The sequence below is a fragment of the Pistacia vera genome, unplaced genomic scaffold (assembly GCF_008641045.1).
Source record: "Pistacia vera cultivar Batoury unplaced genomic scaffold, PisVer_v2 Contig405, whole genome shotgun sequence".
NCBI classification, from domain to species: Eukaryota; Viridiplantae; Streptophyta; class Magnoliopsida; order Sapindales; family Anacardiaceae; genus Pistacia; species Pistacia vera.
The window spans coordinates 1,833,816-1,860,541 of NW_022196230.1; the positions used below are offsets into that span (position 1 = coordinate 1,833,816).

The following is a 26,726-nucleotide window of genomic DNA, read 5'->3' on the forward strand; positions in this document are numbered from 1 at the left end:
TTATTTATTTGTGAAGCGTGAATGTGTGAAATGTGAATATTACATTTATGTTAAAATTAACTATTAATTTATTTATTATTTTTTAAAATTAATTAAACTTTAAGAAACTTACTAATCTACCCCTAAAAAATACTAAAAACCCCCTACAAAATTTCGTTTCGCCCCTAAAATATAAAAAAAGATCAGGAGGGAAAATAAATTTTCTAGGCCCATAGGACCGGTCCGAGTCCTAAAATTGCTCATGGGTCTGGGATCGGTCCCAAGCCCATGAGCAACTGGTCCCATTTGGGACCAATCGAAAACGGGCCCAGGCCCAAGCCTGCTTGGGACTAGTCCTTGACTAGCTCTAATCAAACCACATATATATAGTATAACAACTATCAAATTAGCGACGTGGGATAAACACAACTTTTAACACAGGAAATTTTTGGATATTATAAAAAAGAAATTGCATGAATTTATAATTTGAACTTTAGGTAAACATCTTTTAGTCAAACACACATAGATAAACACTTAGAAACCGATTCAGACTATCATTTGTCATCGATAAGAGGATTGTGATAGTAAGTAAATATTTTTTATTATAATTAATCTAAAATCACCCATTATATTCATAGTTAAAAATCAATAAAAATAAAAATAATTAATTAATATGGGGTTATATATAAAGTAAGACATACTTTATCTTGATCTAATTTAGGAAATAATATTACCTTGTGCATATGAGTGGAGATGTGTAAGTCTGCCAAAAAAAACCAAAAAAAAAAAAAAAAAAATTAAATAGAAAAATTAATAAAATAAAGTAAATAAAGAAAAGAGAAAATGATAACACACACGCTCTCTTGTTGCAGCCTTCACAGTACTCTTTGTTTTGGATGTTACTTCCATCCATCTGACATCTCTATTTTTTTATTTAAAATTTATTATTATTTTATTTATTTATAATCTTTACACACTTTTCAGTGTCTCGCTTTATTATTTCTCTGTCCCATAATTTTTTTTTTAATACTTTTTCAAAAATAAAAGAGTTAATGACCTAATATTATATTTTTAAGTTTTTGGTGTTAATATAAACAGCTTAAGGGTAATTTAATAATATTTACTAACTTACAACATATTACTTAATGGTTCATTTTTGTTATCTTAGAAACCTTAAAAGAATTTTTGTTATTATATGACATAATAAGGTCTATGTCAACTAAAGAAAATATTTTATCTTTTTTTTTTTAAATTTTATGATAAAATATAGTATTACGTAATTTATACCTAAAAATAACTTTTCTATTACACATTTACAATAAATTTTTTTATTAGGGTTTTATTTTAATTGCGTCACTTTTAATCTTTTATGGTAAATTTTTTCAAATTAAGAACAATAAATTAATTAATTGATTTATATTTTTGAGGTGTCTTCCCTTGCATTGTAATTTGTACACACCTTATTAAAATTTTAGGAATAGTTTTTTTTTTGTCAAATATTCAAAATAAAAATAAAATTAATTTATTTGGATGGAGATTATTCCACCCTAATGCATCCATAACATAATAATTTTCTTTTTAAGAAGAATTTTATTTTCACTTGGTATGTAATTGGTATTTTAAGAAATTATTATATTTTTCTAAAAAAAGGAGAAATACTTAAAACTAAAATGATTACAAAGGCATAAATACCCGTCTCAACACTTGCAAGGCCAATTATTGAAAAAACAAAAATAGCTATAAAATCAAGTGAGTTGACTTTATTGCCCTTAATAAAGATATGAACGATATATTCTCAAGCAAATTCAATACCCTAAATTTATATAATGTTAGCCCATAATATCTGATTATAACATGTTCGATGATGCTAGATATCGTTAAACTGCGTAATCTAGTATTTACGAGAGAGGAAATGTAAATATGTTGTTTTCTTCGTTGGCGTTATTAGTAAGGGCAATAAAGTCAATTCAGATGGTTTTATCCACGGAACTTTCTTTATGTATCTCCTTAAAGAAATAACAATAATACTATGCGTATTCACGGATCTTACTAACCTTCTTACTAACTTTTGTAAATATAAAGTATAGTACGGGTACTATATGTAATTTTAACAAAGGTTAGTAAGATGGTTAGTAAGATCCGTGAGTATGCATAGCATTACTCAAAAAATAATTTTAAAATAAAAACCGATCAAAGGGGTAGTTTTGTTAACTTGTAAAAGTATGTGGATCAAAATGAATTTTACAAAAGAGAGGGAGAGTGAAGTGTTGACTATCAATAACCCCGCTCTTTGTTTCACTTGAAAACCCTACTCTCAATTCCCACAACACTTCAAAAACACTTTTTAATGTTTTTTGACAACAATAAAAATCAAAACAAAACAAAACCCTCAAAGAACTCAACTTTAACCACACTACTACTCCTTTCTCTCTCTCTCTTTACACCTCAAAATAACCAGAAACCACCCAAGAAAGCAAAAGAGCTTGAACGAAAAACAAACAAAAATGGATGAATTTGATGCAACAAGCATTTTGTTCAACAGAATCAGAAGCTTAGACCCAGAAAACGCCTCAAAAATCATAGGTTTTATCCTCATTCATGACGTTAAAGATACAGATTTGTTGCGTTTAGCCGTAGGCCCTGAAACCCTTCTGCAATCTTTGATTATCAAAGCCAAAAATCAGTTGGGACTTTCGGCAAACACTTTTTCTGCACCCACTTCACCTTTACCTAACCCCATTGCTAGACTCGGCAACACGGCAAACAACAATGTTAACAACAACCCATTTGCGAAACTATCTCCTAGAGTTGCCAATGGGATGCGTGAGTTTGCAAAGAACTCATCTTTACCTGACCCAAAGTCAAGTCCTTTCCTTTCATATGAAAACATACGTGCAGGGTCTTGTTTGGTGCCTCCGCATCTAAAAAATGTTGGGGTTGTTGTCGGTGAGAGTGGTAGTGACTTTATGGATGAGCTTCAGTTTAATGATTATCTTTCATTTTTGGATGAGTCCTCAAAAAACGAGGACTTTATTGGTGGAAGAAGTCAACTGGGTTTCGATGGGGATTGGGGTGGGGATGTGAGTAATGTAGATACCCATTTTCATAGAAGAAGTTTCTCAGCTAGTGATGCATGTTTTGGTAGTGAAGATTCAAATTTTAATGTTGGTTATAAGCCTTGTCTTTACTTTGCTAGAGGCTTTTGCAAGAACGGTGACAATTGCAGGTTTGTTCATAGCCATTTTAATGAGAATGATGGAAATGGTTTTCTGGTTGGTTCTCCTAGCAAAATGGAGGGTGTTTATCTGCAACCTGAAGATATGATGAGAATGAAAGGAGCTTTGCAGCAGCAGAGATTGGCTGCTTCACAGTTTGGGGCCGGAGTTTCGCCGCCATCGCCTTATGACTTTCTTTTGCAACAACAAAATGATAACCAGAGGTATGATAGAGCTACCCATTTTGCTTTGTTTCTTTGACTCTTTGACGGTGTTTTGTATAGGTCAACACATCAATTTGTTTTGGTTTTGGATAAAAAAATGACCAGAAAAGGCATATTAGAGATGTCTCATTTAGCCTTTTGCCTTTGTGTTGCCATGTATTTGTATAACTATACTGATAATTTGTTTGAGTTTGTTTTGGTTTTTAGTTTGGGTATGGATTGGTGGTTGGTGTTGTTTTTATGGGATTTGCAGTTTTAAAAGACTGGACAGGCTTTTCATCAACATATCTCTATTTGTGTTAATACAAATGTTTTTGTTTTAAGGTTTAGTAGTGTTTGCTAATTAGTCTTGTTTTCATGGCATTTTGATGTATCATAGAGCGGCCACCGCAGCATTGCTGTTAGGTGATGAACTTTACAAGTTCGGCCATGGCCGAGCTGAAAGGAATGACTTTTTGGCAATGGGATTGGGAGAGAAGGGGAGCTCGGCGAATAGACAGATCTACTTGACATTCCCAGCAGATAGCTCTTTTAAGGATGAAGATGTTTCTAATTACTTCAGGTAACTTACCGCACTTTATCTTTATTTATTCATTTTTGTTTTATGGGGATAACGCTTTGGATCATTGACAACATAAATTACGATGATTTATTGATATAGTGCTGCATTAGAATGATTCAAAATTATCTCTTACTTGGATTGGTGCTGAGAAGTTCCAATATATTTTCTAATTTTTTTTCTCAGTGAAGCATGAATTATCCTTGAGGCTGGAAGCTTTTGTAGTTTGGGACCGAAGCCTGTAATTTCCTGCCATTTCTACTGTGATATTAGTCTGAAACACTTATGTTTCTGATGTTATTTTTTATTTTTCCAAATAATTTATTTTCATAAATAAATTTTGAAGTTCATCTTGGTGGAAGCACAAAAAAAATTTGCTAACATTTTTCGAAGTTTTTAACTCAACACACATGTAATGTCATTGTTAGCAGATTGGGCCTGAACTGGGCAACTCGATAGATCCCCCAAGCCAACCCAGTAAAAATAGATTTTTAGGCCCAGAATATTTTACCCTGGTTGGACTTGATTGCTGGCCCAATAAAGCTTTCAGCTAGCTAGACCAAATCTCTTTTGAGCCCCAATTTTAATTTTTCGATATAAAATCATAATATTAATTGAAAATTAATAAAGAGATATAAAAAATGTATTTTTTTTTTTTTTTGAAGATACTAACATAAAATTTCTTCATGAGTTTTAGTTTAAATTTTTTCATTCAGGTATAGAATTTTTTTTTATTTTTTATAGAGTGTCCGGCCAGCTTGTTCGGACCCAACTAATCTTAGGTCCTTCAGTTTTCAATTCCTGTATAGAATTTCTTTTTTTTTGGTATCGGAATGTCCGACCAGCTTGCACGATCTTAACAGTAATCATAAGTTTATTGATACGATACCCTAAGGTTTGAACCTAAACACTCAAGAAAGGACCAAATTTCTTGATCGTCACATCAATCCATTGGGTTATGTACAAATTTTTACATAATAATTTAGACCGGCCGCAACTATGGATAAGTGAACTTAATCCCATTGATTTTAGAACAATTATTCTAATCTAATGGCTAAGAAGTGGAATAAAAAGTGAGAAAAAAGTATGCTTTAATACGACTATTTAACTCAACACCTCTTTATCAATTTGTGAATTAATTAAAATTTTGGTTTTATATAAAAAAAAAAGAAAGAAAGAAGGTTTTATAAAGATTATAATACACATTTAGAAACTTTACTCTATAAATTCTAAGCCAAACCCCCTTGGGTTGATGCCATTTAACTTTATTTGTAGGGTCCTCTTACCTATCCTCATTATTTGGTATCGTCATTGTTAAGTTTCTAACCTTTGGATCATGTACAGAAATTATGATTTATCATAACCCTAACAACATTATCACGTCGATACCACAAGGGTCTCGACTTCTTATTCTCTTCTTCAATAATGTTTCAGAGGATTGACAACCATTTGACCGAAAACTCAAAATATTTACAATATGATGACTAATAAACTCTCTTAGTTATTCTATAGTTTTGTAATTGGTTCGTAACATTATCATATCACACGAAATCTTACCCACTCATTAAAGATATGGGAAGCACTAATATTTGAAGGAACCCAAAATTATAAAAATAAAGAGTGTAATGATGGTACAGATTTAAATGTGATTGAATAAAGATGAGTTTTGTTTGACCTGTATTGAAATTTTTTAATACATAATGTTTAGGGGTGTTTGTCTAAGCTTATAAGTTTGTCATAGCTTATAAGTTCTAAATTTAAACTACCTGTGTTTTTAGCTTTTTTGATGCTATAAATTGAGTCTTATAAGGCAAAAAAAATAAGTTGGGAAGGAGGTACTTTTTTTTTTGTTCTTATAACCGTGCTTATAAGTTAGTGTTCCAAGTAATTACTACATTATCCTTGTTTAATTTTAAAATTTCATATATACCCTTATTTAAGTTGTACCTTTTAGTCATTTAATAATAAAATGTACTTATAAGCCACATTTTCACAAACACGTCAACTACTTATCAGTCACTTATAGTACTTTAACCAAACAACTAATTGCTTAAAATTTTAAATGCTTATAAGCTAAAATTGACTTAAGTACTTATTGCTTATAAGCTAATTTTCATAAGCTACGACAAACACCCCTTTAATGCCCCTCACCAACATTGCCACAATTATACCATCAATCTAAATGTTTGTAACACATTACCTCACACAATATACAACAACTTGGTCTATATATATTTACCAATTAGTAACGATACTATAACGATTTTTAGTTATAATATTTGACGTTGATAACAATATATTAAATTTTAATATGATACTTGTTGGTACAAAATTTTGCACCAACCAACGAATCTGATCGACCTAGCTGGGATCGGAACCTATGTGTGCGTGATTAGTAATAATCAGCAATAAATTGAATGAATGAACTAAAACAAAGAGATTTTTAAGTGTTTCGGCTAGGTTAACAGCCTACGTCCACTGTGTTTTTGTATTTGCTGTGAGAGCTTACAATACAATCTTAATAGAAATTCAGACCCCCCTCATTGTCTGAGGGGGTTTATATACAAGATTTGTACAAAGGAAGCCCTGAAATTCAGGGATTATAATTGATTTGAATCATAATTCCAATATCCTCGCAATTGAGTGCTGTGATTGTGCAATGATCACCATTGTTCCATCATTCTCGCAATATCTAGGATTTGAAGTAATCTAGGGATTGATTGAATGATTCCTTGAATTGTTCGCGACTAGCTTATGTTGGGTCGATCAATCGTAGTTTGTCGATCTCATTCTGGATAGAGCTATATCCTCAAGTTGGCCCGAGCTTGGCGGAAAAACCACCCATAACATACTATTTACATTCAATTAAATAATATTATCATATTTAAACTCACACATAGTAGACACTGTGGGTTTGCCAATTGAGGGGTTCCAAGTCTAATATTGTAAGGTTTAATAGGGTTTCAACTTTGAACAAGTCTAATATTGTAGGTTTTAAAGCTCCCACTTTGAAATATGAAAACCCACTAGGACCTACCATCCTCCTAACAAACAAACTGCACAGCTAGTTTGGGTAAGGGAATCAAACCATAATATATATAGACATAAACTATCAAATTAGCGATGTGGAATAAATAAACTTTTAACAGGAAATTTTTGGATATTATAAAAGAAATTGATGAATTTATAATTTGACTTTAGGTAAACATCTTTTAGTCAACACACATAGATAAACACTTAGAAACCGATTCGCTATTTGTCATCGATAAAGATGTGATAGTAAGTAAATTTTTTTATTATATTAATCTAAAATCACTTTATATTCATAGTTAAAACTTAAAAATAATATAATAATAAATTAATTATGGGGTTATATAAAAGTAAGATACTTTTTTCTTGATCTATTTGGAAATAGAAAATATTACCTTGTGCTATGAGTGGAGATGTGTAAGTCTGCCAAAAAAAAAACAAAAAAAAAAAAAAAAAAATATAATAAATAAAAAATTAATAAAATAAAGTAAATAAGAAAAGAGAAATGATAACCCACACCTCTCTTGTTGCAGCCTTACAGTACTCTTTGTTTTCCATCTGACATCTCTATTTTTTTATTTAAAATTTATTATTATTTTATTATATTTATATATCTTTCACACTTTTCAGTGTCTCCGTTTTATTTCTCTGTCCCATAATTTTTTTTAATACTTTTTCAAAATAAAGAGTAAGTGACCTAATATTATATTTTTAAGTTTTGTTGTTAATAAAAAAGTTTAAGGGTAATTTAATAATATTTACAATTTAAACATATTACTTAATGGTTCATTTTTGTTATCTTAGAAACCTTAAAAGAATTTTTGTTATATATACATAATAAGGTCTATGTCACCTAAAGAAATATTTTATCTTTTTTTTTTTTAATTTATGATAAAATATAGTATTACTATTTATACCTAAAAATAACTTTTCTATTACACATTACAATAATTTTTTTTATTAGGGTTTTATTTTAATTGCGTCACTTTTATGGTAAATTTTTTCAAATTAAGAACAATAAATTAATTAATTGATTTATATTTTGAGGTGTCTTCCCTTGCATTGTAATTTGTACACACCTATTAAAATTTTAGGAATATTTGTCAAATATTCAAAATAAAATAAAATAATTATTTTGGATGGAGATTATTCCACCCTAATGCATCTTAACATATAATTTTCTTTTAAGAAGAATTTTATTTTCACTTGGTAATTGGTATTTTAAGAAATTATTATATTTTCTAAAAAAAGGAGAAATACTAAAATTAAAATGATTACAAGCATAAATCCCTTCTCAACACTTGCAAGACATTATAAAAAACAAAATAGCATAAAATCAAGTGATTGACTTTATTGCCCTTAATAAGACATGAAAACCGATTTAATATTAGTCTTATAATATAATCCTTGAATAAGTTGCAATGTCAACATCTTGAAACCTCATTGTCAAGCTAAATAGCTGGCCACAACCTCAATCAAGTAAAAAGCCCTTCATATTGGTATCTATATTGCTTAACAATTTTCCAATTGGGCAAAGAAAGCAACATTGTTGTTTGTCATATTTTCTCAATCATAGGGAATGGCCCAAGTTAATTATCTTTTAAAGATTTGTTTATTGGGGTAATTAGGGGCTAATAGCACCCATCATTTTCGCATAATCTATTGGATTTTTGAGTTAATTGATTTGTCTTCCTTGTTGATTTTGATGGCCATTACTTTGGTCTTTGCCTCTTTTTAAGTAGATAATGTAATTGGGTCTAATAATTGAAGACTTGGTATTAATTTGTTTCCTTCTTGCCCTTGAGGTTTGGCTGAATAACACAATCTGAAATAACAATTTACCCCCTCGCGTTAATATTCCATTAGGGTTTTTGTCATCTTACAAATACATATTACTCTTTAATCGTTAAATTAAACACTAAAACTCAAATAGTATAGTAACAATAGGAGGTAAATTATTAGTTTAGATATTGAGGAAAACTTTATTTATCCAAACATTTTCAAGTACTAAGGCAAGTGACGCTTCAAATCACTCATCTGTAGGTAGTACACAATCACGAATTCGATTCCTCATTTGAACATCCAAGATTTAAGTAAAAGGTTGTGACGGTGGTAGGTTACTATGTTAGTCTTTCCCGAGGATTAATCAATTGTGCGTTTAAGTTGGTTCGGACATCATTTAACTAAAAAGTAACTGAGTTTTATATTATAATTGATGTTGTTGTAATTTTATGTTAAATATTACAAGTCTATGTTATTATAATATTGTTGAGAGATAAAAATATTCAAAAAAATCTTGACATCACCAAAGGTGAAACTAGTTGTGAGATAAAAGTTAGGATTAAAGAGGATTTACCTATCATGTAAAAATGGAGATTGAAAACAATGTTGCTTTGCAAAGTTACCAAGATGATTGTTAGCACTAAATTAATAGTAATGCAATTGAATATATAAACAAAAGAAAAAAAAATATATCATATACTTAACTTTAATCAGAATTATAATGGGTATTATTATTTAGAGGATATTTTATTTTTATTTTTTAAATAAAATGGGCTTTAATAATAATAATAAATAAATATTATGAGTATTAATAATAAAATGGCCTACACCACGACTAGAAATGGCCGGTAATTCACCGATCTGGCCGTTAGCGACGGCCAAAGAAATAGTCGTCGTTGACGGTCAACAACGGCCAAATCTTGGCCATCATTGATCGAAAACGACAGCCATTTCTTTGGTCGTTATTGATGGCCAAAGATGGACTTCTTTGACCTTTTCCGGCCGTCGACGGCAACTTTTGGCCGTGGATCTGGCCGGAAAAGGCCATAGAGAGGCGTTACGACACAGATCCAACCGATCTGTGTCGTAATGCAATTTTTCGGCCAGAGTCCGACAGTGTAGATCTGTGTCGTAACGCAATTTTTCGGCCAGAGTCCGACAGTGGTGGTCGGAATCTGGCACTGTGGGTGGTGGGGGTGTTTTTGTAATTTTATACATTGAGGTGTTTAATTAAATTAGCAAACCTAGGGATTTTTTATAAATTTTTAAATTTTACCTCGTAATACTCCCTTATTCAACTACCCAATATTATTCCAAAAATCTTATCCAAAATAATAAATCCAACGCACCCAATAAGATTATTAATGAAGCCATGATTTGCACTTCTTTATAAGGGGACCCAATTTAGTTATGATTCTAAAGGGAAAGTGTGAGTGTATGAGATGAGCTAATGCTTAAGAAGTATTAATCATGATTAATCCAAAGGGCAATAATATTCAATTAAAAGGAGCCTTTCATAATCATGTAAACGGAGATAAAAAATTAATTAATTAATTAATTAGAATAAAATTTCTATGCAATAATTGTTTCCCCGCTTAATGTGCTCATAGACTATTTTCACCATTCAAGCAAAAGAATTTTGTTATATTATAATTTAATAATTTATTTTTAATATTGTTTACAATCAAGTTTAAAAAGGGTAAGATGTAAGACTAAAATAAACAATATTTACTCGGCTAGACTTAGATGGTTATGCAGTAGAAGCCTTGAAGACTGGGGTTTATTCCAGGAGACTCACTGAATACCTTACAAACTCAGATGGTTATGTACTAGTAACCTTAAAGATTGGGTTTATTCCAAGGGACTCACTGAACACTTTACAAGCCAAAATGATTATTCACTAGTAACCTTGAAGATCGAAGTTTATTTCGAGGGATCCACTGAACATTTTATAAGCTTAATGAATCAGGTAAATCATATATGTGGTAGGTGGTTACTGTGGAGACTCAAACACAACACCTCAGGATAACCCACCTAAATAGTTAAAGTCTTGTCATCTGGCCACAAGCCTAGTAGTTAGTTTTGATTTTGAAAAATAGTATCAACAATTATTTTTCTGATGTTTATTTTTTATTTTTCCAAATAATTTATTTTCATAAATAAATTTTGAAGTTCATCTTGGTGGAAGCACAAAAAAAATTTGCTAAAATTTTTCGAAGTTTTTAACTCAAAACACATGTAATGTCATGGTTAGCAGATTGGGCCTGAACTGGGCAACTCGATAGATCCCACCAAGCCCAACCCAGTAAAAATAGATTTTTAGGCCCAGAATATTTTACCCTGGATTGGACTATGATTGCTGGCCCAATAAAGCTTTCAGCTAGCTAGACCAAATCTCTTTTGAGCCCCAATTTTAATTTTTCGATATAAAATCATTAATATTAATTGAAAATTAATAAAAGAGATATAAAAAATGTATATTTTTTTTTTTTTTTGAAGATACTAACAATAAAATTTCTTCATGAGTTTTAGTTTAAAATTTTTTCAATTCATGTATAGAATTTTTTTTTATTTTTTTACTAGAGTGTCCGGCCAGCTTGTTCGGACCTCAACTAATCTTTAGGGTCCTTCAGTTTTCAATTCCTGTATAGAATTTCTTTTTTTTTGGTAATCGGAATGTCCGACCAGCTTGCACGCATCTTAACAAGTAAGTCATAATGTTATTGATACAGATACCCTAAGGTTTGAACCTAAACACTCAAGAAATGGACCAAATTTTCTTGATCGTCAAATCAATCCATTGGGGTTATGTACAAAATTTTTACACTAATAAATTTAGACCGGCCGCAACTATGGATAAGTGAACTTAATCCCATTGATTTTAGAACAAATTATTCTAATCTAATGGCTAAAGAAGTGGAATAAAAAGTGAGAAAAAAGTATGCATTTAATACGACTTATTAAACTCAACAACTCTTTATCAATTTGTGAATTAATTAAAATTTTGGGTTTTAATATAAAGAAAAAGAAAGAAAGAAAGAAGGTTTTAATAAAGATTATAATACACATTTAGAAACTTTACTCTATAAATTCTAAGGCCAAACCCCACTTGGGTTGATGCCATTTAACTTTATTTGTAGGGTCCTCTTACCTTATCCTCATTATTTGGTATCGTCATTGTTAAGTTTCTAACCTTTGGATCATGGTACAAGAAATTATGATTTATCATAACCCTAACAACATTATCACGTCGATACCAACAAGGGTCTCGACTTTCTTATTCTCTTCGTTCAATAATGTTATCAGAGGATTGACAACCATTTGACCGAAAACTCAAATATTTTACAATATGATGACTATAAAACTCTCTTAGTTATTCTTATAGTTTTGTAATTGGTTCGATAACATTATCATATCACACGAAATCTTACCCAACTCATTAAAGATATGGGAAGCACTAATATTTGAAAGGGAACTCAAAAGTTATAAAAATAAAGAGTGTAATGATGGGTACGAGAGTTTAAATGTGATTGAATAAAGATGGAGTTTGTGTTTGACCTGTTATTGAATTTTTAATACATGATGTTTAGGGGGTGTTTGTCTAAGCTTATAAGTTTGTCAAACTAGCTTATAAGTTCTAAAATTAAACTGACCTGTTTGTTTATAGCTTTTTTGAGCTTATAAGTTGAGCTTATAAGGCAAAAAAAATAAGTTGGGAAGGAGGTACTTTTTTTTTTTTGCTTATAAGCACTCTGCTTATAAGTTAGTTTGACCAAGTATATTACTACATTATCCTTGTTTAATTTTAAAATTTCATAATATACCCTTATTTAATGTAGTACCTTTTTTAGTCATTTAATAATAAAATGTACTTATAAGCCACATTTTACCAAACACGTCAACTACTTATCAGTCACTTATAAGTACTTTAACCAAACACATAATTGCTTAAAATTTTAAATGCTTATAAGCTAAAATTGACTTATAAGTACTTATTGCTTATAAGCTAATTTTCATAAGCTCAGACAAACACCCCTTTAATGCCCTCTCACCAACATTGCCACAATTATACCATCAATCTAAATGTTTGTAACACATTACCTCACACAATATACAACAACTTGGTCATATTATATATTACCAATTAGTAACGATACTATAACGATATTTTAGTATATAATATTTGACGTTGATAGACAATATATTAAATTTTAATATGATACTTGTTGGTACAAAATTTTGCACCAACCAACGAGATCTGATCGACCTAGCTGGGATCGGAACCTATGTGTGCGTGATTAGTAATAATCAGCAATGAATATGAATGAAATGAACTAAAAACAAAGAGATTTTTAAAGTGGTTCGGCTAGGTTAACAGCCTACGTCCACTGTGTTTTTGTATTTGCTGTGAGAGCTTACAATACAATTCTTATATGAAATTCATGACCCCCTCCTCATTGTCTGAGGGGGGTTTATATACAAGATTTGTACAAAGGAAGCCCTGAAATTCAGGGGATTATAATTGATTTGAATCATAATTCCAATATCCTCGCAATTGAGTGCTGTGATTGTGCAATGATCACCATTGATCCAATCATTCTCGCAATATCTAGGATTTGAAGTAATCTAGGGATTGATTGAATGATTCCTTGAATTGTTCGCGACTAGCTTATGTTGGGTCGATCAATCGTAGTTGTCGAGCTCATTCTGGATAGAGCTATATCCTCAAGTTGGCCCGAGCTTGGCGGAAAAACCACACATAACAATACTATTTACATTCAATTAAATAATATTATCATATTAAACTCACACATAGTAGACACTGTGGGTTTGCACAAATTTGAGGGGTTCCAAGTCTAATATTGTAAGGTTTAATAGGGTTTCAACTTTGAACAAGTCTAATATTGTAAGGTTTATAAAGCTCCAACTTTGAAATATGAAAACCCACTAGGACCTACCATCCTCCCTAAACAAACAAACATGCCAAAAGCTAGTTTGGGTAAGGGGAATCAAACCATATATATATAGAGCATAATAACTATCAAATTAGCAATGTGGAATAAATATAACTTTTAACATAGGAAATTTTTGGATATTATAAAAAGAAATTGTATGAATTTATAATTTGGACTTTAGGTAAACATCTTTTATTCAAACACACATAGATAAACACTTAGAAACCGATTCAGGCGTTTGTTAACGATAAAAGATGTGATAGTACGTAAATACTTTTTATTATAATTAATCTAAAATCACGTGTTATATTCATAGTTAAAAACTTAAAAATCAATAATAAAAAAGTTATTATGGGGTTATATAAAAGTAAGATATCTTTTTTCTTGATCTATTTCGGAAATAGAAAATATTACCTTGTTCTATGAGTGGAGATGTGTAAGTCTGCCAAAAAAAAAAAACCAAAAAACTTCTTAAAAACAAAAAAAAAATAATTAATTAAATAAAAAAATTAATAAAATAAAGTAAATAAGAAAAGAGAAAGTGATAACCCACACCTCTCTTGTTGCAGCCTTTACAGTACTCTTGTTTCCATCTGACATCTCTATTTTTTTATTTAAAATTTTATTATTATATTATATTAATTATTTATTTATAATCTTTGCACACTTTTCAGTGTCTCACTTTTATTTCTCTGTCCCATAATTATTTTTAATACTTTTTCAAAAATAAAGAGATAAGGACCTAATATTATATTTTTAAGTTTTGGTGTTAATAAAAAAGTTTAAGGGTAATTTAATAATATTACAATTTATAACATATTAATTAATGGTTCATTTTGTTATCTTAGAAACTTAAAAGAATTTTTGTTATATGATATAATAAGGTCTATGTCACTAAAAAATATTTTATCTTTTTTTTTTTTTAATTCTATGATAAAATATATATTATGTATTTATGCCTAAAAATACTTTTCTATTACACATCTACAATAATTTTTTTTATTAGGGTTTTATTTTAATTGCGTCACTTTATGGTAAATTTTTTCAATTAAGAACAATAAATTAATTAATTGATTTATATTTTGGGGTGTCTTCCCTTGCATTGTAATTTGTACACACCTCATTAAATTTTAGGAATAATTTGTCAAATATTCAAAATAAAATAAAATAATTATTTGATGGAGATTATTCCACCCTAATGCATCTTTAACACTATATTTTCATTTAAGAAGAATTTTATTTTCACTTGGTAATTGGTATTTAAGAAATTATTATATTCTTCTAAAAAAAGGAGAAATACTAAAATTAAAATGATTAAAGCATAAAACCCTTCTCAACACTTCAAAGGACAATTATCAAAAAACAAAATAGCGATAAAATCAAGTGTGACTTTATTGCCCTTAATAAGACATGAACGATATATTCTCAAGCAAATTCAATACCCTAAATTTATATGATGTTAGCCCATAATATCTGATTAGAACATGTTAGATGGCTAGATATCGTTAACTGCGTAATCTAGTATTTACGAGAGAGGAAATGTAATATGTTTGTTCTTCGTTGGCGTTATTAGTAAGGGCAATAAAGTCAATTTAGATGGTTTTATGCACGAACTTTCTTTATGTATCTCCTTAAAAAAATAATTTAAAATAAAACCGATCAAAGGGGTTTTTTGTTTAACTTGTAAAAGTATTTGATCAAATGAATTTTACAAAGAGAGGGAGAGTGAAGTGTTGACTATCAATAACCCCGCTCTTTGTTTCGCTTGAAAACCCTACTCTCAATTCCACAAACACTTCAAAAACACTTTTTAATGTTTTTTGACAACAACAAAAATCAAAAACAAAACAAACCCTCAAAGACTCAACTTAACCCACACTACTCCTTTCTTTTCTCTCTTTACACCTCAAAATAGCCAGAAGCCACCCAAGAAAGCAAAAGAGCTTGAACGAAAAACAAACAAAATGATGAATTTGATGCAACAGCATTTTGTTCAACAGAATCAGAAGCTTAGACCCAGAAAACGCTTCAAAAATCAGGTTTTATCCTCATTCGGACGTTAAAGATACAGATTTGTTGCGTTTAGCCGTAGGCCCTGAAACCCTTCTGCATCTTTGATTATCAAAGCCAAAATCAGTTGGGACTTTCGGCAAACACTTTTTCTGCACCCACTTCACCTTTACCTAACCCCATTGTAGACTCGGCAACACGGCAAACAACAATGTTAACACAAACCCATTTGCGAAACTATCTCCTAGAGTTGACAATGGGATGCGTGAGTTCGCAAAGACTCATCTTTACCTGACCCAAAGTCAAGTCCTTTCCTTCATATGAAAACATACGTGCAGGGTCTTGTTTGGTGCCTCCGCATCTAAAAAATGTTGGGGTTGTTGTCGGTGAGAGTGGTAGTGACTTTATGGATGGCTTCGTTTAATGATTATCTTTCATTTTTGGACGAGTCCTCAAAAAACGAGGACTTTATTGGTGGAAAAGTCAACTGGGGTTTCGATGGGGATTGGGTGGGGATGTGATAATGTAGATACCCATTTTCATAGAAGAAGTTTCTCAGCTAGTTGATGCATGTTTTGGTAGTGAAGATTCAAATTTTAATGTGGGTTATAAGCCTTGTCTTTACTTTGCTAGAGCTTTTGCAAGAACGGTGACAATTGCAGGTTTGTTCATAGCCATTTTAATGAGAATGATGGAAATGGTTTTCTGGTTGGTTCTCCTAGCAAAATGGAGGGTGTTTCTGCAACCTGAAGATATGATGAGAATGAAGGAGCTTTGCAGCAGCAGAGATTGGCTGCTCACAGTTTGGGCCGGAGTTTCGCCGCCATCGCCTTATGACTTTCTTTTGCAACAACAAATGTAACCAGAGGTATGATAGACTACCCATTTTGCTTTGTTTCTTTGACTCTTTGACGTTGTTTTGTATAGGTCAACACATCAATTTGTTTTGGTTTTGGATAAAAAAAATGACCAAAAAGCATATGAGATGTCTCATTTAGCCTTTGCCTTTGTGTGCCATGTATTTGTTATACTATACTGATAATTGTTTGAGTTTGTTTTGGTTTTTAGTTTGGGTATGGATTGTGGTTGGTGTTGTTTTTATGGGATTTGCAGTTTTAAAAGACTGGACAGCTTTTCATCAACATATCTCTATTTGTGTAATACAAATGTTTTGTTTTAAGGTTTAGTAGTGTTTGCTATTAGTCTTGTTTCATGGCATTTTGATTTATCAAGAGTGGCCGCCGCAGCATTGCTGTTAGGTGATGAACTTTACAAGTTCGGCCATGGCCGAGCAGAAAGGAATGACTTTTTGGCAATGGGATTGGAGAGAAGGGGAGCTCGGCGAATAGACAGATCTACTTGACATTCCCAGCAGATAGCACATTTAAGGATGAAGATGTTTCTAATTACTTCAGGTAACTTACCGCACTTTATCTTTATTTATTCATTTTTGTTTTATGGGGATAACGCTTTGGATCATTGAACATATATTATGATGATGTATTGATATAGTGCTGCATTAGAATGATTCAAAATTATCTCTACTTGGATTGGTGCTGAGAAGTTCCAATATTTTTCAAATTTTTTTCTCAGTGAACATGAATTATCCTTGAGGCTGGAAGCTTATGTAGTTTGGGACTGAAGCCTGTAATTTCCTGCCATTTCTACTGTGATTTAGTCTGAAACTCTTTCAGTTTAGATCATGGCCTGTAATTTTCCACTATTACTATTCTGATATTAGTCTTGATATTGAAGATCAATTCTTAACTTAACACTTCCCAATTCTTGGCTAGGATGGAACTCTTGGTGGAGCATGAGATACACTTAATAATTTTATTTTATTTATTTTATTTTTTTTATTTTATTTTTTTTTTACATTTTGTGAATTTACTTTGCAACCTATCTTTCCGGTGCAATTAAATATTTATTCACTTCATTTCACCTTTTTAATATAGCTAGCATAGTAATACTATTAGGTTTGTACCTATTATTAATTAAGAAAATGCTATTCTTACAAAGACCTATACAAAAGAGGCTACAAAGTGACATCATCCAGAAGAAAAAACAAAGAAAAAACGGAAAAAAGAGAGGAGAGAGAAATCAAGAAAATCAAGGGTGGGGATTGTCTTTGTATGCCCCCTTTGTATGTGTTTTTGTAAAACTAGCATTGCTCTTTAATTAAGGGATGCCAATCCTCTCTGTGGTGCTGTTGATTACATTTGGCCTTCATTTTGCTGCTTTTTTGTCATTTACAGTCTTTGCAAATAGCTTATTTGCCACGATTCATTTTTATTTTAGTTTGAAGGCTGCTACCCTTTTTTTTGCTGTTCACTATGATGGCAATATACCTGTCTGCCTCAGTTGGCTGAGAACAACATTTCCGATGTGAATTTATAATAATTCTAACTAAGAGAATCTACTGTTGATTTATTGGACATCAAGAACTGGCATTATGTTATCTATCAGATTATTTGAAAAATGCATTTTATCATTAATCAATCAAAAACACAGGTTGAATGATCTTTGTACGTACTTGTTATCTAGCTACAATCTCTTGCTTTCTCCAAAATTTATTTAAGATGAATTTTCTTCTTGGCTAAATTTAAAGTCACTGCTATATACTATTATAGTGCTGCACTTTGAAGGTCACAGTTTATTGTGCTGCTAGACTTGATTATATGCCACAAAATATGGATTGGATTTTGAATAAAAGCACCCTTGTAAGCATGCTCATGTAAGCTGTGCCTTCCACTTGAGGGGTGTTCTCTGTGTTTTAGTTTGTTCTTTACAATGTATAGACAAATATGGTGATGATTATTTTGGCTGCTCCGTTAATTGGACCCTTTTCTTTCACTGTTCTTCAAAAACTCCATGTCATTGAGAATATGGTTACTTCATAGGCTTGAAATTTAGAAATTTTACCGAAATTTTTTTTCCTTTTTTTTTTGTTTTTTTTTTTTTTTTTTTTTTTTTAAGCACTTTTGGACTAGTGCAAGATGTGAGGATCCCATACCAGCCGAAGCGAATGTTTGGGTTTGTCACTTTTGTCTACGCAGAGACTGTGAGACGCATTTTGGCCAGAGGGAATCCTCATTTTATATGTGATTCACGTGTGCTTGTCAAGCCCTACAAGGAAAAAGGAAAAGTTGCCGAGAAGTATGTCATTTTATGTCTCCTTTGTTATTTCATTCTGTCTTGTCATCATCTGCATTGGAAGCTTAAATTGTTGATGGAATTATTTCAGGAGGCAACAGCAGTTTGACAGGGGGAATTTGTCACCATGTTCAAGCCCTTCTGGGGTTGATTCCAGAGATCCATATGACCCTCTTGGTAAGTAAAGAAGAAAGCATGCATTTTCCCCAGCAGTTACCCTCTTAGTGGCTTATTGGCTTCCGGAAAGAATAATAGAAAGGAGAATGCATAAAATAACTCTCTGTTATAATATCTTGGCATTTCATTTCATATCCTTGTTCCCTTTACTTTCTTAAATAATTAGTTAATATAATTTGATATTCATTTTATCTCCATTTACAGGAGCAAAGATGTTCTACCAAACACAGGACATGATGTTGAGAAGAAAATTTGATGAGCAACTTGAGCTGCAGCAAGCGATTGAATTCCAAAGGAAAAGGCTTATGAATCTACAACAGCCGAATTTGAAGAATCAGCCTATTAACCATCACCAGCGTAGTCTATCAGTTGGCAATCCTGTCACCTTACCTACTCAAAATGATATCAACCAGAATCTTGTTCTTCCATCTGGTGTTATCAATCAAGAAGTGTCGGAAGGTATTTCGATTTGATGTTAGTTATTTAATACCATTTGGTCAATTATGAATAGTTGGGGAAACATGCATTGGCTAATTTTAATTTTGTGGCTGTCATAGGTGGTAGCTCAATTGCCAATGTTCCCTTAACCATCGCTGCTGATATGGAGCTACATACTCAGCCAGAACTGAAGCAAGCTCATCTTGAGAAGGATGGTTGTGGCGATACGAAGGAGGAAAGCTCCAACCCAGTAGGGTGTGATCTCCATGAACGGTTTGAATTTGACCATAGTTTTTGGTTTTCATTCAAGTCCTATTGTATACTGCTTTATGTCTTCAGGGTTGCTGGTTTTTGCTTCTCTTGATTTCAACTTCGTTCTCATGTTATTTTCAATTTTTTTCCCTTTCAGAAGTCATGGTAGCAGCATCGAGCTCACTCTCCCTGATAACCTCTTTGCTTCTACAAAAAAGCCAGCCGAGGGTAGCACACCCGACTTATCCACTGCAGCAGCAGTCAATGAAAGCACTGGAATCTCAGCCTCACCCTCTTCTGAAAGTAACCTAGAAATGCCCTCTACTTCTGTGACTGACATGGCTTCACGTTAATATTTTTCTTTTTCAATGCCAAGGTTCTCTTACTTCTCTCAATCTTTATAATTTCTCTCCTAGTATAAAAACAATAATAGAACGTAGTTCATTGTAATTTAGACACACTTTTAACTTTTTCCTCAGGTTTTATGATGGGCATGAAGCTATCCAAATGTAGGTAATAAAGGTGAGCATTGCTGATCCAGATACCTGCTATTATAACTTAGCATCTTTAAAACCATTTTCAGATATAATCGTTAACACCATTTTTTTGTTCATGCAGAAAAGTAGAAAAGCATATACAAGAAGAAGAATCCTCTAAGATGTATAGCCAAATTATACCTGCACTGAAGAGTAGATCAGTAGAAGCATCAATACAAATACTACTAACAGCAAACGCATATTGGATACATAAACGGTAGACGAACTGATTCGTGATAGTAGGGCTTTTTCTCTTTTCTACTTTCTAGTTGTGTTCTTCATCATACAGACTATAAGCCTGAACTACAAGGGATTAAAACTCTTATTGCACAGTTATAAATACATAGTTTTCCCCCTTTTACCATCCTTCTCTTATCTCTTGTAAAGTTGGCCCAAAAAAGGACTGACTAAAAAAGAACTTGTCTGAGTAGAAGCAAACCTAGGGAGTCTCAATGAGCTGAAATAGGTAGTTTTGACACACCACTGGAAAATCAATCTCTCCTGACGAGAACTCTCGACTTGGAGCAAGAATGCCAGAATATTAACTGATTTCTGACTCTGCGTTGGAACTGAATCAACAATGTCCCGATATAGCCACCATTGGAACATTGTCCATACACCCATGCAAGCCAATGTTGGTGTATGGTTAATCATATTCCAGCACATTGTTGTGTTGGTGTACTGGAATTCAGTTCCGACAATGTTGTGCGTCGGAACATGTCTCATACAATCAATTTAATGAATGTGTTTTGGCCATTAAACTCTGCGTTGGTGCCAATGATCTGTGCACCAATGCTACGGCTTTTGTTTGGGATCACTGTCCGCAAAATCAACCGGGATGCAGGATTTTCATCTGTAGAGACATATTCTGCATTAGAGAAGGGCAATTCTTCCTGTGGTGATAGTAATTTTTCAAAGGGATTATTGTGTCACTTTTCTGGGTATTTTATGCTGTGGTTGATGGGAAATCATGGAAAGGAAAACAGTTTTTTAGATGAATAAAAAGTAGGAGAAATAAAGAAAGTGTTTTTTATGTTTTCAAAAGGGAGACTAATTTGTCTCATTTTATTTTTATCAGAGGGCCACATGTGGGATAAAGGCTACCAACATCACATGGGGCTGACAATAAAAAAAAAAAAAAATGGTAGCACAGAAAGAGAAGCAAACTTGTTTTTGTGAAATGTTTTTGAAATCTTTGTTTTATTAGTGATTTGAGTCCTCATGCTCTGACATTTGATTAGATTATTTTGTACCTTCTCATGTGCTTTACAGTCACATAAAAATTGCCCCCCCACCAAACATTTTTATGGATTTTGGAATTGAGTCTCATTCTAATGGTAATGGCCCTAATGGGGCCTTTATTGGTTTGGTTTGAATCTAATGGTTACAGAATTTTCAATCTCATTTCAATATGAAAAAATTGAACAAAATTACAAGTGGGATACAAAGATAAAATGAATTCAACCCAATATCAAAGATTTTGGAATTCAATTGAAATAGTTATCTACTTCGTAGGTTCTTTTTTTTTTTTTTTTTTTTTTTTTTTTTTCTATCAGGGGTATTTGGGTCAGCTCACGCGTAATTTCTTTGGGATCTTGAAGTTAATGATCAAGTAAACTTTCATTGACCATCTCTAATAGGGGTTGAGGTGAATTGAATTTAAGATCTTTTAAGTAATACACCCAAAAATCTTAGTTGATCATCGACTACCTAGTGTTGGTTATCTACTTCATAGGGTTGATTTCTTCTAAAGATCATTAAGTTTCGAAGTGTTTTAACGATTTTTGGAAATGATTAAATATATATTTTTTTAATTATTGAAAAACTCAAATGGAAAACTATATATAAAAATACGTTGCAAATAATTTTCGTAAATCGTTGAAGACGAAAAAGAAGTTAAAAGGGTATTTTATTTTTTAATACCTGAGGTGTCTATGTTAGTTTACGTGTACTTATTTTTTTTCTCAGTGAAGCATGAATTATCCTTGAGGCTGGAAGCTTATGTAGTTTGGGACTGAAGCCTGTAATTTCCTGCCATTTCTACTGTGATATTAGTCTGAAACTCTTTCAGTTTAGATCATGGCCTGTAATTTTCCACTATTACTATTCTGATATTAGTCTTGATACTGGAACATCAATTCTTAACTTAACACTTCCCAATTCTTGGCTAGGCTGGGAACTCTTGGTGGAGCATGAGATACACTTAATAATTTTATTTTATTTTATTTTATTTTATTTTATTTTATTTTTTTTTACATTTTGTGAATTTACTTTGCTACCTATCATTTCCGGTGGCAATTAAATATTTATTCACTTCATTTCACCTTTTTAATATAGCTAGCAATAGTAATAACTATTTAGGTTTGTACCTATTATATTAATTAAGAAAAATGCTATTCTTACAAAGACCTATACAAAGAGGGCTACAAAGTGACATCATCCAGAAGAAAAAAACAAAGAAAAAACGGAAAAAGAGAGAGAGAGAGAGAAATCAAGAAAATCAAGGGTGGGGATTGTCTTTGTATGCCCCCTTTGTATGTGTTTTTGTAAAACTAGCATTGCTCTTTAATTAATATGGATGCCAATCCTTCTCTGTGGTGCTGTTGATTACATTTGGCCTTCATTTTGCTGCTTTTTTGTCATTTACAGTCTTTGCAAATAGCTTATTTGCCACGATTCATTTTTATTTTAGTTTGAAGGCTGCTGTACCCTTTTTTTTGCTGTTTCACTATGATGGCAATATACCTGTCTGCCTCAGTTGGCTGAGAACAACATTTCCGATGTGAATTTATTCAATATAATTCTAACAAGAGAATCTACTGTTGATTTATTGGACATCAAGAACTGGCATTATGTTATCTATCAGAGATTATTTGAAAAATGCAAATTTTTATCATTAATCAATCAAAAACACAGGTTGAATGATCTTTGTATGGTACTTGTTATCTAGCTACAATCTCTTGCTTTCTCCAAAAATTTATTTAAGATGAATTTTCTTCTTGGCTAAATTTAAAGTCACTGCATATATACTATTATAGTGCTGCACTTTGAAGGTCACAGTTTATTGTGCTGCTAAGACTTTGATTATATGCCACAAAATATGGAGTGTGATTTTGAATAAAAGCACCCTTGTATGCATGCTCATGTAAGCTGTGCCTTCCACTTGAGGGAGTGTTCTCTGTGTTTTAGTTGTTCTTTACAATGTATAGACAAAATATGGTGATGATTATTTTGGCTGCTCCGTTAATTGGACCCTTTTCTTTCACTGTTCTTCAAAAACTCCATGGTCATTGAGAATATGGTTTACATTTCATGAGCTTGAAATATTAAATTTTACTGAGATTTTTTTCCTTTTTTTTTTTGTTTTTTTTTGTTTTTTTAAGCACTTTTGGACTAGTGCAAGATGTGAGGATCCCATACCAGCCGAAGCGAATGTTTGGGTTTGTCACTTTTGTCTACGCAGAGACTGTGAGACGCATTTTGGCCAGAGGGAATCCTCATTTTATATGTGATTCACGTGTGCTTGTCAAGCCCTACAAGGAAAAAGGAAAAGTTGCCGAGAAGTATGTCATTTTATGTCTCCTTTGTTATTTCATTCTGTCTTGTCATCATCTGCATTGGAAGCTTAAATTGTTGATGGAATTATTTCAGGAGGCAACAGCAGTTTGACAGGGGGAATTTGTCACCATGTTCAAGCCCTTCTGGGGTTGATTCCAGAGATCCATATGACCCTCTTGGTAAGTAAAGAAGAAAGCATGCATTTTCCCCAGCAGTTACCCTCTTAGTGGCTTATTGGCTTCCGGAAAGAATAATAGAAAGGAGAATGCATAAAATAACTCTCTGTTATAATATCTTGGCATTTCATTTCATATCCTTGTTCCCTTTACTTTCTTAAATAATTAGTTAATATAATTTGATATTCATTTTATCTCCATTTACAGGAGCAAAGATGTTCTACCAAACACAGGACATGATGTTGAGAAGAAAATTTGATGAGCAACTTGAGCTGCAGCAAGCGATTGAATTCCAAAGGAAAAGGCTTATGAATCTACAACAGCCGAATTTGAAGAATCAGCCTATTAACCATCACCAGCGTAGTCTATCAGTTGGCAATCCTGTCACCTTACCTACTCAAAATGATATCAACCAGAATCTTGTTCTTCCATCTGGTGTTATCAATCAAGAAGTGTCGGAAGGTATTTCGATTTGATGTTAGTTATTTAATACCATTTGGTCAATTATGAATAGTTGGGGAAACATGCATTGGCTAATTTTAATTTTGTGGCTGTCATAGGTGGTAGCTCAATTGCCAATGTTCCCTTAACCATCGCTGCTGATATGGAGCTACATACTCAGCCAGAACTGAAGCAAGCTCATCTTGAGAAGGATGGTTGTGGCGATACGAAGGAGGAAAGCTCCAACCCAGTAGGGTGTGATCTCCATGAACGGTTTGAATTTGACCATAGTTTTTGGTTTTCATTCAAGTCCTATTGTATACTGCTTTATGTCTTCAGGGTTGCTGGTTTTTGCTTCTCTTGATTTCAACTTCGTTCTCATGTTATTTTCAATTTTTTTCCCTTTCAGAAGTCATGGTAGCAGCATCGAGCTCACTCTCCCTGATAACCTCTTTGCTTCTACAAAAAAGCCAGCCGAGGGTAGCACACCCGACTTATCCACTGCAGCAGCAGTCAATGAAAGCACTGGAATCTCAGCCTCACCCTCTTCTGAAAGTAACCTAGAAATGCCCTCTACTTCTGTGACTGACATGGCTTCACGTTAATATTTTTCTTTTTCAATGCCAAGGTTCTCTTACTTCTCTCAATCTTTATAATTTCTCTCCTAGTATAAAAACAATAATAGAACGTAGTTCATTGTAATTTAGACACACTTTTAACTTTTTCCTCAGGTTTTATGATGGGCATGAAGCTATCCAAATGTAGGTAATAAAGGTGAGCATTGCTGATCCAGATACCTGCTATTATAACTTAGCATCTTTAAAACCATTTTCAGATATAATCGTTAACACCATTTTTTTGTTCATGCAGAAAAGTAGAAAAGCATATACAAGAAGAAGAATCCTCTAAGATGTATAGCCAAATTATACCTGCACTGAAGAGTAGATCAGTAGAAGCATCAATACAAATACTACTAACAGCAAACGCATATTGGATACATAAACGGTAGACGAACTGATTCGTGATAGTAGGGCTTTTTCTCTTTTCTACTTTCTAGTTGTGTTCTTCATCATACAGACTATAAGCCTGAACTACAAGGGATTAAAACTCTTATTGCACAGTTATAAATACATAGTTTTCCCCCTTTTACCATCCTTCTCTTATCTCTTGTAAAGTTGGCCCAAAAAAGGACTGACTAAAAAAGAACTTGTCTGAGTAGAAGCAAACCTAGGGAGTCTCAATGAGCTGAAATAGGTAGTTTTGACACACCACTGGAAAATCAATCTCTCCTGACGAGAACTCTCGACTTGGAGCAAGAATGCCAGAATATTAACTGATTTCTGACTCTGCGTTGGAACTGAATCAACAATGTCCCGATATAGCCACCATTGGAACATTGTCCATACACCCATGCAAGCCAATGTTGGTGTATGGTTAATCATATTCCAGCACATTGTTGTGTTGGTGTACTGGAATTCAGTTCCGACACTGTTGTGCATCGGAACATGTCTCATACAATCAATTTAATGAATGTGTTTTGGCCATTAAACTCTGCGTTGGTGCCAATGATCTGTGCACCGATGCTACGGCTTTTGTTGGGGATCACTGTCCGCAAAATCAACCGGGATGCAGGATTTTCATCTGTAGAAACATATTCTGCATTAGAGAAGGGCAATTCTTCCTGTGGTGATAGTAATTTTTCAAAGGGATTATTGTCACTTTTCTGGGTATTTTATACTGTGGTTGATGGGAAATCATGCAAAGGAAAACAGTTTTTCAGATGAATAAAAAGTAGGAGAAATAAAGAAAGTGTTTTTTATGTTTTCAAAAGGGAGACTAATTTGTCTCATTTTATTTTTATCAACAGGGCACAATGTGGGATAAAGGCTACCAACATCACATGGGGCTGACAATAAAAAAAAAAAAAAAAAATGGTAGCAGAGAAAAGAAAGCAAACTTGTTTTTGTGAAATGTTTATGAAACTTTGTTTTATTGTGATTTGAGTCCTCATGCTCTGACATTTGATTAGATTTATTTGTACCTTGTCATGTGCTTTACAGTCACTAAAAATTGACCCCACCCCCCCCCCCCCCCCCCCCCCCCCCCCCCCCCCCCCCACAAACATTTTGTGGATTTTGGAATTGAGTCTCATTCTATAATGGTAATGGGGCCTTTATTGGTTTGGTTTGAATCTAATGGTTACAGAATTTTCAATCTAATTTCAATATGAAAAAACTGAAC

The 26,726-nt window shown here is 32.5% G+C and overlaps 1 protein-coding gene across 1 annotated transcript; it reads left to right on the forward strand.

The window, feature by feature from the left end:
* The first annotated feature begins 2,334 nt into the window (after positions 1-2,334).
* LOC116142140 (zinc finger CCCH domain-containing protein 55-like) lies at positions 2,335-26,285 on the forward strand. The gene is made up of 17 exons (XM_031427578.1): positions 2,335-3,418; positions 3,798-3,980; positions 18,731-18,910; positions 18,999-19,084; positions 19,289-19,543; positions 19,642-19,795; positions 19,932-20,122; positions 20,254-20,287; positions 20,393-20,527; positions 21,003-21,251; positions 23,694-23,873; positions 23,962-24,047; positions 24,252-24,506; positions 24,605-24,758; positions 24,895-25,113; positions 25,217-25,259; positions 25,356-26,285. The coding sequence occupies exons 1-15, from the start codon at positions 2,484-2,486 to the stop codon at positions 25,088-25,090; spliced, it is 3,273 nt and encodes a 1,090-aa protein (XP_031283438.1). The 5' UTR covers positions 2,335-2,483; the 3' UTR covers positions 25,091-25,113; positions 25,217-25,259; positions 25,356-26,285.
* The last annotated feature ends 441 nt before the right edge of the window (positions 26,286-26,726 follow it).